This window comes from Lepus europaeus, chromosome 11 (genome assembly GCF_033115175.1).
Source record: "Lepus europaeus isolate LE1 chromosome 11, mLepTim1.pri, whole genome shotgun sequence".
Taxonomy (NCBI): Eukaryota; Metazoa; Chordata; class Mammalia; order Lagomorpha; family Leporidae; genus Lepus; species Lepus europaeus.
The window spans coordinates 43462245-43474265 of record NC_084837.1 but is presented as its reverse complement, the minus strand read 5'-3'; the positions used below and the strand labels follow the sequence as shown (position 1 = coordinate 43474265).

Sequence of the window (12021 nt, the reverse complement as noted above, 5' to 3'; positions counted from 1 at the left end):
CTCTACCTCCATTCCAGCTCCCTGCTACTGTGCCTGCAAAAGTAGTCAAAGATAGCTCAAGTACTTGTGCCACTACCACCACTGTGGGAGACCTGAATAGAGTTCCAGGCTCTTGGCTTCAGCCTGGCTCAGCTCCAGCTATTGTGGCCATTTGGGGAGTGAACCAGCAGACAGAAGATCTCTCTTTCTCTCTCTCTCTCTCTGTCTCTTTGCATCTGCCTCTCTGTAACTCTGCATTTCAAATAAATAAATAAATATTTTTAAAAAACGCCCCAGCCTGCAGCACCAGCATTCCATATGGGCGCCGGTTAGAAACCCAGCTGTTCCACTTCCAATCCAGCCCCCTGCTAATGTCCCTGAGAAAGCATCAGAGGATAGCTCAAGTCCTTGTGCTCCTACACTCACGTGGGAGATCCAGAAGAAGCTCCTGGCTTCAGATCAGCCCAGCACCAGCCTTTGTGGCCATTTGATGAGTGAACCAGCAGATGGAAGACCTTTTCTCTTTACAATCAGGAAGGTAATGGTGAATTGTAAAGAATCTGTGAAAGGGGTCAGCATTGTGGCATAGCAGGTAGAGCCACCACCTGCAACCCAGCATTGACCATTTTGGCTATCTGAAGAGCAAACAAGCAAGTAGAAGATTTCTCTCTCTCTCTCTCTCTCTCTTTCTCTCTCTCAACTCTGCCTTTCAAATAAATAAACTTTAAGGGGCCAGTGCTGCAGTGTAGCGGTACAGCTGACAGCTACAGTGCCAGCATCACATATAGGCACCAGTTCAAGTCCCAGCAGCTCCACTTCTGATCCAGCTCTCTGTTATGGCCTGGGAAAGTAGTAGAAGATGGCCCTGTACCCACGTGGGAGACCCAGAAGAAGCTCCTGGCTCCTGGCTTTGGATTGGCACAGCTCTGGCTGTTATGGCAAATTGGGGAGTGAACCAGCAGATAGAAGACCTCTCTCTCTCTCTCTCTCTCTCTGCCTCTCCTTCTCTCTCTGTGTAACTCTGACTTTCAAATAAATAAATAAATCTTAAGAAAAAAAAATTCAGTATAGAACCAACTCAGAGATAATTGTCTAACTTAGAATGGTATATTTAGATATAGCTTAGCATCACAAATTCCCACATAATGTTTGGTACTTTAGCTAACAGCTTAAATCTAGTATGCTGAAAAACTGTTTATATAAACAAAGAAAACTGAAGTTTTTAAAAGGAATCAACAAACTCTATGACTTCATATTGAAAGTATGGACAAATCTCCTGAACATAATGTTAAATGAAAAAAGCCTGATTTAAAGGAGTATATCCTGTATGATTCTATTCATGTAAAGTATAAAGGCAGGCAAAACTAATTGATGCTGTTACAAATTAGGATAGTGAAGCAAGTAATTAACTAGAAAAGAAGGCCTGGGGTACTGATAACACACTGTTTATTGATCCAGGTGATGATTCCAGAGTAAATTCAGGTTGCACATATTATTCATAGACATGTACAATTATGATAGGTAGGCATACTTTTATTTATATACCCAAGGGCATGTAAAAAAGTTTGTAAAGGGGCAAGTGTTTGGCCTAGTTTTTAAAGAACTGCTTGGGATGCCTGCATCCCACATCATAGTATGAAGGAGTCCCAGCTCCACTCCTGATTCTAGTTTCTCACTAATGTGTACCCTGGGAGGCAGCACATGATGGCTCAAGTAGTTGGGTTCCAGCCACCCCCATGGGAGAACTGGATTGAGTTCCTGGCTTCCAGTTTTTTCACCCTGTCTGGCCAGGGGCCATTGCAGGCATCCGGGGGAGTGAACCAGTGATAAGAACTTTCTCTCTCTGTCATTCTCTTTTATTTTCTCTGCCTCTCAAATTTTGGTTAGCGAATACTACAGTAATTAGAAACAGGCTTACTAGAGGACAGAAATAAAATAAGGGGAAGTAAAAGAACAGGAGGAATAAAAATTTCTAGATTTCATAAAGATATGAGTAGAATGATGACTTTATTGACAGAAATGGGTAAGAAATGTGCTAATACAGTAAAATGGTTAACTACATGGTTTTTAGTTCATGACATGTGCTGTTGACCTGATTCCACAATTTATTAGCTTTTCAGCTGTGAGCAAATTAACTCAGTTCTATAAATCTCAGTTTTATTTCCCTATAATGGGACTATATACATCAAATTACTCTGATGATTAAATATGCTAACATATTTAGAATATAATATAATGCCCGGTGCCTATTCAACCCTCCAAAACCGATATTTTTAAAATGAAAAAGAGACTTATTTTAGAAAAGGTACTAAAATTGACTTTAGACACTGTGAATTTGTCTATATTTGAATGTGAGTAAATTTGGATTTTAAAAATCCATCAATGTTAACATTCGTTTTGACACTATTCACAAATTAGTAATGGTTAGTAAAAGCATAATGAATAAGGAATTTCATGAAAGCATCCCATGAGGTATATACCTGCACATCCGGAGACGTGCTGTCCTGAGACAAAGTATAGAGGACTCCAACACAAGAATTCAAGTGTTGAGAAGAACTCATTCCTCCTAAATACCTATGTAGAGACCCCAAAGCCAGTGAGTGTCCTGTTCTGGTGACCACATCCCTTGCTGATTTCAATCTGTAAATGTGGAAATAAAAATAAACGACAATCACTAGAAAGAAAAGCCCACCTCATGCATGAACACTGTCACTTAGGTAAAATCTTTTAGGTAATAGCTATAAAATTCAGAAACATATTTTTTATTAGCTGATAAAAAATTCTGAAATAACCTGAAAAGTAACTTACAAAAGAAAACATTTAAGACAAAAATGTCTTCATGTTATCAATGAGTATTAACAGTTTCAATGTTTTTCAGATAAACACAGAGACAGAAGTTTAAAAAGCAGGCATCATCATTATTTTAGCATTAAGTTACATTTTTAAAATCACATGTTGAGATGCTTCTATTCCACAGAAATTTTCAACTTGAGAAATTTAATTTTAAAATTAAATTTGAGAAAGTAATAATTACTGAGAATCTCCTATGTACTATATACTAATTAAGCGCTTTGTATTTAGCTCTATCATACTCCCAACAACCTTGAGGTTCATACCATTATCATTTTCACACATGAGGAAATCAAAATGATAGCCAAAGAAACTCTCACAAAGTAACTTACTATTAAATAACAAAGCTGAGATTTGAGTCAGGTTAGTAATCTGACTCCAAACTTTAAGTGTTTAATCAAATCAGATACACACATTCGGCGGACTACAAAGTTCAAATACCATGTGCATTAACTACCGTTTCTACGAACGTTTCATAAATACATGCAAACAGACACACATAAGAATACTTCAAACCAGAAAATGCACATTATCTTTTCATTCAGTTTTCCATGTACTCACATACATACAAATAAAACTAATATAATCTCTTACTTAAATACAGAAAAACAGACTGAGAGGACTAAGGAACCTACCCAAAGTTAGGGAGCTGACAGAAATGAAAAAAACAGTCTAAATTTCCTAATCTGCAGTTGACAACCTTTTTCTTTCTACAACAGATTGTTTTTACTACTTATCACCTATAATTTCACATAATAAAATCCTGTAAGTGGGGCCAGCGCTGTGGCGCAGTGGGTTAACACCCTGGCCTGAAGCGCTGGCATCCCATGTGGGCACCTGTTCGAGACCTGGCTGCTCTACTTCTGATCCAGCTCTCTGCTATGGCCTGGGAAAGCAGTAGAAGATGGCCCAAGTCCTTGGGCCCCTGCACCCACGTGGCAGACCCGGAAGAAGCTCCTGGCTTCGGATGGGCGCAGCTCTGGCCACTGCGATCAACTGGGGAGTGAACCATCAGATGGAAGACCTCCCTCTTACTCTCTACCTCTCCTTTCTCTGTGTAACTCTGACTTTCAAATAAATAAATAAATCTTAAAAAAAATCCTCTAAGTATCTCATCGTTTTGGAGTCCATCCATTGGTGATCAATTATATCACTCATATTATAGATACTGATCTTTTTCTTACAATAGAAAGACTTAAGTTTAAGTACTAATCATTTCAAATTCTAAGCCTAGTACGCCAAAGCTGTCAACATTCCACTTCTTAGTTAAATCTCAGAATGTAGTTCTTAGTAATTCCAGCAAACTAGCAACCTATACCCAGTTGTGATACCTAGCCCATGTGTAGAAAATAAGAAATTCACTTACTTGTCAAAGCTAATTTGAGCTAATCCAGCAGTGAAACCTCCATCATCAACCACTTGGGCTAATCTGGCCCATGCCTCCGCAGCAGCACATCTCAACAAGGGGTTGGGACTCTCCAGGGCTCCCGTTACTAATGTTAGGACAAGTCTTCTCATTTCTTCTGGACCTAAACTTCCCTTAGAGGCAGCCACGTACTGGAATATGTAAAGACCAATTCAATTCTGTTATACATTTTGGAATGTGTATTCTGGTTATCCAAATATGTTTATACTTAAGACTACTACCTAATAAAAATCAACACAAAAATCCACATTGATCATACAAACATCATTTTTTCCCCCAAAAAGTACTTGAGAATTTTAAACCTACAGAGAAACAATATGGCAGTCAACTATCCCTGCAGTATGAATTTATTCAGAAGAGCCTCAACTAAGATGTTTATAAAATGAATGACCTAGTACTTATTGTATTTTACTCAGAAATGAGTCAGAAATGCAACTAGCAGCTGGATTTGGTCCACAGACCACAGTCCTTCATTTCCTTATCTAGGATATTAGATTCAGTGGGTTAATGCATGGCTCTAAGCTAGAGGTTTGATTTCTAACAAGTTATAAAACTCTTTTTTCTTTTTTTGCTCTGCTTCCAAGTCAGTTGCCTGTTAATGGATCTGAGAAGGCAGCGGAAGTGCTTGGGCCCTTGCCATCCACGTGGGAGACCCAGATGGAGCTCCAGCTCCCAGGCTTCAGGGCTTGGCCCTGGCAGTTGTGCCATTTAAAGAGTGAACCAGTGGATGAAAGATCTTTGTCTCTCCCTCTCTCTCTCTCTTTGTAACTCTACCCTTCAAATATATAAGATAACAAGGTGGGGAATATTACTCTGTTCCTAAATCTGTATATATGAAATACATGAAACTTGTGTACCTTAAATACAATTTTAAAAAACTATATATAAGATAAAGCTTTTTAAAAAACCATCTTCCAATCTACTTAGTTGGTCACAATTTTTTAAAAATTAAGCAAACATTTGGATTTTTAAAAAAGCAGAATTACCTTTAAGAAACCAGAAACTGAAGAAACAACATGCAACTGAACTACCTGCTGACGAGCTCCTTTAGTGTGCTTTATACTGTTCCAAAGTTGTTCCAATGTGAGAAGCCTAAATCAGAAGCAACAGGATTTAAAAGATAAATCTTGTGAATAAAGATAATACAAGCCAAAGGGCAGTAACGAGTACCTTCTACTAATTTGTTTTATTGTATTATTTTGTTAGAAATATTGAAATGAGATAAACAACTGTGGTACACCTTGATGTGATAAAAGAAAAGAAAACATATCATAACCAACAGAGGAATATATTGATTACAGGTCATTCTGGCAGCAGGAAGAAGCATCTGTGAAAAAAATTACAATGGACCGCTTAAGAGTTTAGCTGAGCAAATTCAGCTACTTCAGGGATTATTTTCTAAATAAAATATATCTAAAAGTTACTTGCATTAACTTTGTTTGTCCCTCCCCCCATGTAAATATATTTATCCTAGAACCTGGATATAATGAATTCTTAAACATAGGTAAGAACTCAAAACTATTTAAACCTAACAATTTATGTCTTACAGATACGGTAGTATTTGTGACAATATCCATTCCAGTAACTGGGAAACTAAAACTTGGTATTATGCTAACAAATATACTCAGTATTGATATGACTACACAAAATATTTGTATGTATCACAACATCTTCAAGAATTTGGGCTTTTGCAGTCCATGTTGTGGCACAGCAGGAAAAGCCACTGCCTTCAGTGCCAGTATCCCATATGGGTGCCGATTTGTGTCCTGGCTGTTCCAGTTCGAATCCAGCTCCCTGCTAATAAGCCCGGGAAAGTAGCAGAGGATGGTCCGGGTGCTTGGGCCCCTTCCACCCACGTGGGAGACCCTGGAAGAAGCTCCTGGCTTTGGCCTGGCCTAGCACTGGCCGTTGCAGCCATCTGGGGAGTGAACCAGTGGATGGAAGATATCTTTCTCTCCCTCTCTGTAACTTTGCCTTTCAAATAAATAATAAATAAATCTTTGAAAACACATAAGTTACTCTTTTCATTTCTGTCTTAACCAATAGGAAGGACAACCACCAAGAGAACTCCCCCACAGCTTTTTGCTAGGTACTATAAGCAGATGTTTCCATACCTTACAGATAGGTGAAAGTAACCCTCAATTCCTCTCCCATCCTAGCCGGAACACAATCAACTCAGAATTATCAAATTCTCAAAAAGTTTCAGCTGATTCAACACAAGAGATGATGAGGAACTCTTAAGTCTTTTGTCTAAGCATTTCTATGTAAATTTCACTACTAATCAACTTTTTTGTTCTTAATATCAGAATTTATTCAATTCAAATTCATTGCTTCATTTTAAGGCTGCCATCAACCAATGTCATCTGTAGTTAAGGAGAAGCAACAAACCATTTGAAGCCCCAACTATACTTTTAAGAAATGTATTTGGGATGTTATTATATATAACAAAATTTTAATCCTTGCTTTACTCTTTTAATACATCTATGAGGGCCAGTGTTGTGGTGTAGCAGCTTAAGATGCTCCCTTCAACGCCAGCATCCCATATGGATGCCAGTTCAAGTCCTGGCTGTTCCACTGCTAATCCAGCTCCCTACTAATGTGGCTGCGAAAAGAGCAGAAGATGGCCCACATACTTGGGTGCCTAGACCCATGTGGGAGGCCAGGATGGAGTTTCAGGATCTAGATTTCGGCCTGGCTCTGGCCAGGCTGTTGTGGCCACTTGGGGAGTGAACCAATGAATAGAAGTTCTCTTCTACTGGCTGTAACGGCTGGGGCTGTGCCGATCTGAGACCAAGAACCAGGAGCTTCTTCCAAGTCTCCCATGTGGGTGCAAGGGCCCAAGGACTTAGGCCATCTTCTACTGCTTTCTCAGGCCATAGCAGAGAGCTGGATCAGAAGTGAAACAGTTGGGACTTTAGAAGTCATATACATGGACTGTGAAAATTAAAATTCTCAGTCTTTATTTATTTATTTATTTGAGAGGTAGAGTTACAGACAGTGAGAGGGAGAGAGAGAAAGAAAGGTCTTCCTTCCGTTGGTTCACTCCCCAAATAGCAACAACAGTTGGAGTTGTGCCGATCCAAAGCCCGGAGCCAGGTTCCTCTTCCTGGTCTCCCACGGGGGTGCAGGGGCCCAAGCACTTGGCCATCTTCTACTGCTTTCCCAGGCCACAGCAGAGAGCTGGATTGGAGGCAGTGCACGCTACATGATTCCAATGTGCAAACCAAAGATGGAATAATCTTCCAATGAGTTACTGCATTCTTTGCAACAAGGTGTAAAATGCATTTAAAAGAAACCACAAACAACAGAACAAAATCAATACTCCTTTTTCTGTATAAGATATTTTGATTTTCTAGCCTTAAACACAGTAGTGCCTTATTTCAATACAAAGTTTTATTTTTAAAATTCCTAGTTATTTTATCAACTAATTTTAAGACAAATTAATTTCATCTTCAAATTCATAAATAATACATAACAAACTTATTTCCAAACTTATGACAATCTCAAACTACAAAAGATTTCTTTTAAACTGTTTAAATATGATGTTAAGCAATAATAACAAAATCCTCTGACATATTCAACTGTTAAATATGGAGACCTTAACTGAGACCTTTCTTCTTTAGAATTGCAAAAATAATGACCACAGTAAAAGGGCCTGCCATAAACAGGAATCATATATGGGATAAGAGGAAATTATTAACATTCCTATTCTTCTTGTTCTCTAACGACACCCACTGGAGACTGCTGATAGTTGCTTACAACCTACTTTCCGTATCTGGAATCCTGCCAGACCACTTCCTTTAAAAATCTCTACTGCTTATTACTTTTATTCAGCTAGAATCTAAACAGAACAACAGGTTTTGCTTTTATTAATTCTTAACTTTTTAATTAAAACAAAGAAGACCTCCCCTCCCTTGAATACTCATTACTTTTGCATAAGTGAAGAGAAAAACCGAACATATTTTAAAGTTCACTGGATAAAATGATACAAAAAAAAAAAGGTCAAATATATAGCATAAGGAAGGAAATATGAATGAATGTGAATAATAATAATTTGTCAACTATTAATTAGAAGAGCTTATGGGAGAGATTTACTTCGCATTTAGTACCTCAGATAATAACAGAATTTCTAGGATAGTGGATTCTGATCTATGAGAATCAATTAAGGAACTATCACTCTCAATGACAAATCATTAGCCTTTGTTTTTTCAAAACCAGAGTTCATTTTTTTCTATTTATTTTTTCTCATATAACAGTATAAGATAGAAATCACTACATGCTATTTTAATGTTCTTCATCTTGTATAATTAGCAAATAAAAATGGTATATATTTAGGGTACACAACCTGTTTTGATGTATGTATACACTGTGAAATGCTTTCCACAAACTAATTTATGATATCCATTACCTGACATAGTTACCCCTCCTTTTTTTAGGTATGTGCTTCAAAGTTCATTTTCAGTGAACTGATAAAATCAACATTTTGAAATTGGCCCAACTGAAGAACAATCCCTGGAGACCTATAATGGGTCCATAAAGTTTCCAAGATAAGAAAGCCTATGAGACCCGTTTTTTTTTTTTTTTTAAAGATTTTATTTATTTATTTGATAGGCAGAGTTCCAGACAGAGAGAGACAGAGAGAAAGGTCTTCCTTCCGTTGGTTCACTCCCCAAATGGCCCACAACGGACGGAACTGTGCCAATTGGAAGCCAGGAGCCAGGTGCTTATTCCTGGTCTCCCACGCAGGTGCACAGGCCCAAGCACTTGGGTCATCTTCTACTGCTATCCCAGGCCATAGCAGAGAGCTGGACTGGAAGAGGAGCAGCTGGGACTAGAACCGGCGCCCATATGGGATGCTGGCCGAGGATTAACCCAGTGCGCTAAGGCACTAACCCCTGAGACCTGTTTTAAGCACAGCAGTGTTTTCTGGGTTTCTTTTGTTCTTTTTAGTGACAGTTGCTCAAAAATCAATGTTCTTATGTCATTATTGATCTTTTCATTTGTATTTTCATCTAGATGATAAACTAACTGTAGACACAGTATCCACAATAATGCCTAGTGGTTTTAGGCATTTAATCATTTATTAAATATTACCTTCACCTTTCACTTCTAAGAAATCTTTTCCATTAAGATCTTCTGACAACCTTCTTCTTACCTACTAGTTCTCTATTATGCACTCACTGAATCAATTACACATATTTCAGGATAAGAGAACTATTCAAGATCTTTACCTTTGAGCTTCTCCCACATGAGCACAAACAATCCCAAAGAGCTTGGCTGCAGAGCTAATAACTGATAATGTTGGAGGTAGAGGTTTAGGCACAGAATCTCCATCTATATCTTTCTCATAAATAGAGTAAGGGTCATATTCGAGACTTCCACAAGCAATGCCATTACCAAGCAGCAGCTAAAAAGAAAAAGAAGGCATATAAAGTTTTATTTATTTATTTATTTGTAAGAGTCTTATTCAATTCAAGGGGAGGGGAAATAGACTCCACCTTACTTTTAAAAATCTTATTTTTTCCATCTATTTGAAAGACAGGAAGCATGAGAGAGCAGGCAAGACAGATCTTCCACCTGTTGGTTCACTACCCAAATGCCTGCAACAGTCATGGGTGAGCCAGGTCAAAGACAGAACCTGAAACTCCATTTCAGGTCTCCCTTGTGAGTAACAGGAACCCAAGTACTTGAGCCATCATATGCTGCCTCCCAGGATGCATTATCAGAAAGCTTGATTGGAAACACAGCAGCTGGGATTCAAACTTGCACTCCCACACAGGATGCGGCATACCAAGCAGAGGCTTAACCTGCCGTGACACAATGCCCACCTTGGCATACAAGGTTTTAAAACCACTGTTCACAGGATGGATCTATCCAAGAAATATATTTTTTTTTAGATTTCAGTTATTTTTAAAAATTTATCTGAGAGGCTAAACTATAAAGAGAGAGAGACAGAGCTTCCATCAGCTGGTTCACCCTTCAAATGCCCATGCTGGCTAGGGCTGGACCAAATCAAAAGCTGGCAAGCAGAAACTCAGTGTGGCTCTCCCAAGTGAATGGCAAGGGCTCAACTACCTGAGTCATCATCTGCTGCCTCCTAGAGTGTGCAATGACAGGAAGCTGGAACCAGGAGGGAGCTGGGAACGAAACCCAGGCGCTAATATGGGACGCAGATATCCCAACCTGCATCTTAAACACTGTGCCAAATGCCTGTCCCCACAAATTATTTTTACATGCTCATACCTGTTCTTCAATAAATCTATGGTCATTTTCTTGTAGTAAAGGACTTAATATCAGAAGATCATCCTGATGACAGAGTGGAGGAAGTAAAAATGTAGACGCCGCCACCTGGATATCAGAGGCAGTCAGGTCAGCAGCCAGTTCTTTGAGTATGACACAGAGGTTTCCTATTGAGTCAAAGAAAAAGAGCAATTAGCAATGTATTTCTAGGAGGTTAAAAAAAAAAAAAAAAACCAACCAACAAACAAACAAAAAAAAACCAAGAGTGAGCTTTAATCTACACACTGGCAATTTTTCATATATCATGATCAAAGACTATATTTCTCATCCTTGGAAACTGTCCTACAAATATTGGCTCAGCCATATATTGCTGGTCAGAAAGTTTAAGAATGAATACTAAAATATATATACAAGTATGTATAAGGATATACCTTATAATACTGAGTAAACACTATTACCACTTACCATGACATGAGGTACAAAAATAGATTTTTAAAAATGTATACAAAAGCAAGATAATTCTACTTGTTAAAAAGTCTGAAAAATTTTGTAAAAATTTATTTTTGTTTTAGAAAATTAAAACATGCACAAGAGGAAATATAATAGTATTATGATCCACATATCCACCTGACATGTTCTCATCACTCATCTTCACGAATTGGAACCATCTTGTTTCACCCACACCCCCAATTCACTATCCTACCATTCCTCATTTTATTTTGATGAAACCCCTAAAGAGAATATTATTTCATCCATAAATACCTCATTGCATATCACTGATATTATGAACACAGATATTTTAAATATAATCTAACTATCATTATCAATGCTTAAGAAAATACAAAACATCAAATACTATTCCAGGTTCAAATTTTCAATTGTCTCAGAAGTGCCATTTTTCTCTGCTTCTGTTTGAGTCATGATATAAGATCCACACATTACAGTTAGTTGATATATCTTAAATCTGTTTCAATTTTTACTCTTCTTTTGTTTTCCCCCCACACCTTGTAATTTACATGAAGAAACAAGGTCATTTGTTCCACAGAACTTCTATAGTCTGGATTTTTATAACTACAGCCCCCTGGTATAGTCTATCACCTGCTTTATGTTTTTGATAAATCTGTGGTTGCATCCAGAGAGGGTTCATTTTTGTTTTGGGGAAAAGACTAAGTTCAAAGTTAGTATTAGCTCTTGCAAAGTAATGAAACAACAAACAGTTGTCTGTCTTATCTATACATTTTGAAAATTTGGTCCACTTATACTAAATTATCATTTCAAAGATGTTCTATCCTAATTTCTGATGGATTATTTTATCCACATAGATAAAATGGCTTTTCCCCATTGGCAATGTAAAATATTACAAGAATGAGTAAAATCAGCCTTGGAGAAATGTTGATTTTTGTGAGTGCTTCTTTGAGCAAAAGCTTAGGACAAAATGAGGACTGGAATGATGTCTACCTATTAGAAGTGGTAGGAGGGGGCTGTCATTGTGGCATAGCAGGTAAAGTCATCATTTGTGACGCTGG

At 37.9% G+C, this 12021-nt stretch overlaps 1 protein-coding gene across 8 annotated transcripts in view; it reads right to left on the bottom strand.

The window, feature by feature from the left end:
* Window positions 1-12021, bottom strand: part of HEATR5A (HEAT repeat containing 5A) — a 136333-nt gene that overhangs the window by 55969 nt on the left and 68343 nt on the right. For 7 of the 8 annotated variants that reach the window (XM_062205309.1, XM_062205314.1, XM_062205312.1 and 4 more), the window contains 5 exons: window positions 10499-10662; window positions 9487-9662; window positions 5242-5347; window positions 4196-4386; window positions 2460-2619 (listed from right to left, as the gene is read on the bottom strand). In XM_062205309.1, the coding sequence (XP_062061293.1) occupies window positions 2460-2619; window positions 4196-4386; window positions 5242-5347; window positions 9487-9662; window positions 10499-10662 (797 nt within the window). The remainder of the gene's footprint in view (window positions 1-2459; window positions 2620-4195; window positions 4387-5241; window positions 5348-9486; window positions 9663-10498; window positions 10663-12021) is intronic. The other variant, XM_062205313.1, reaches the window with a different exon arrangement.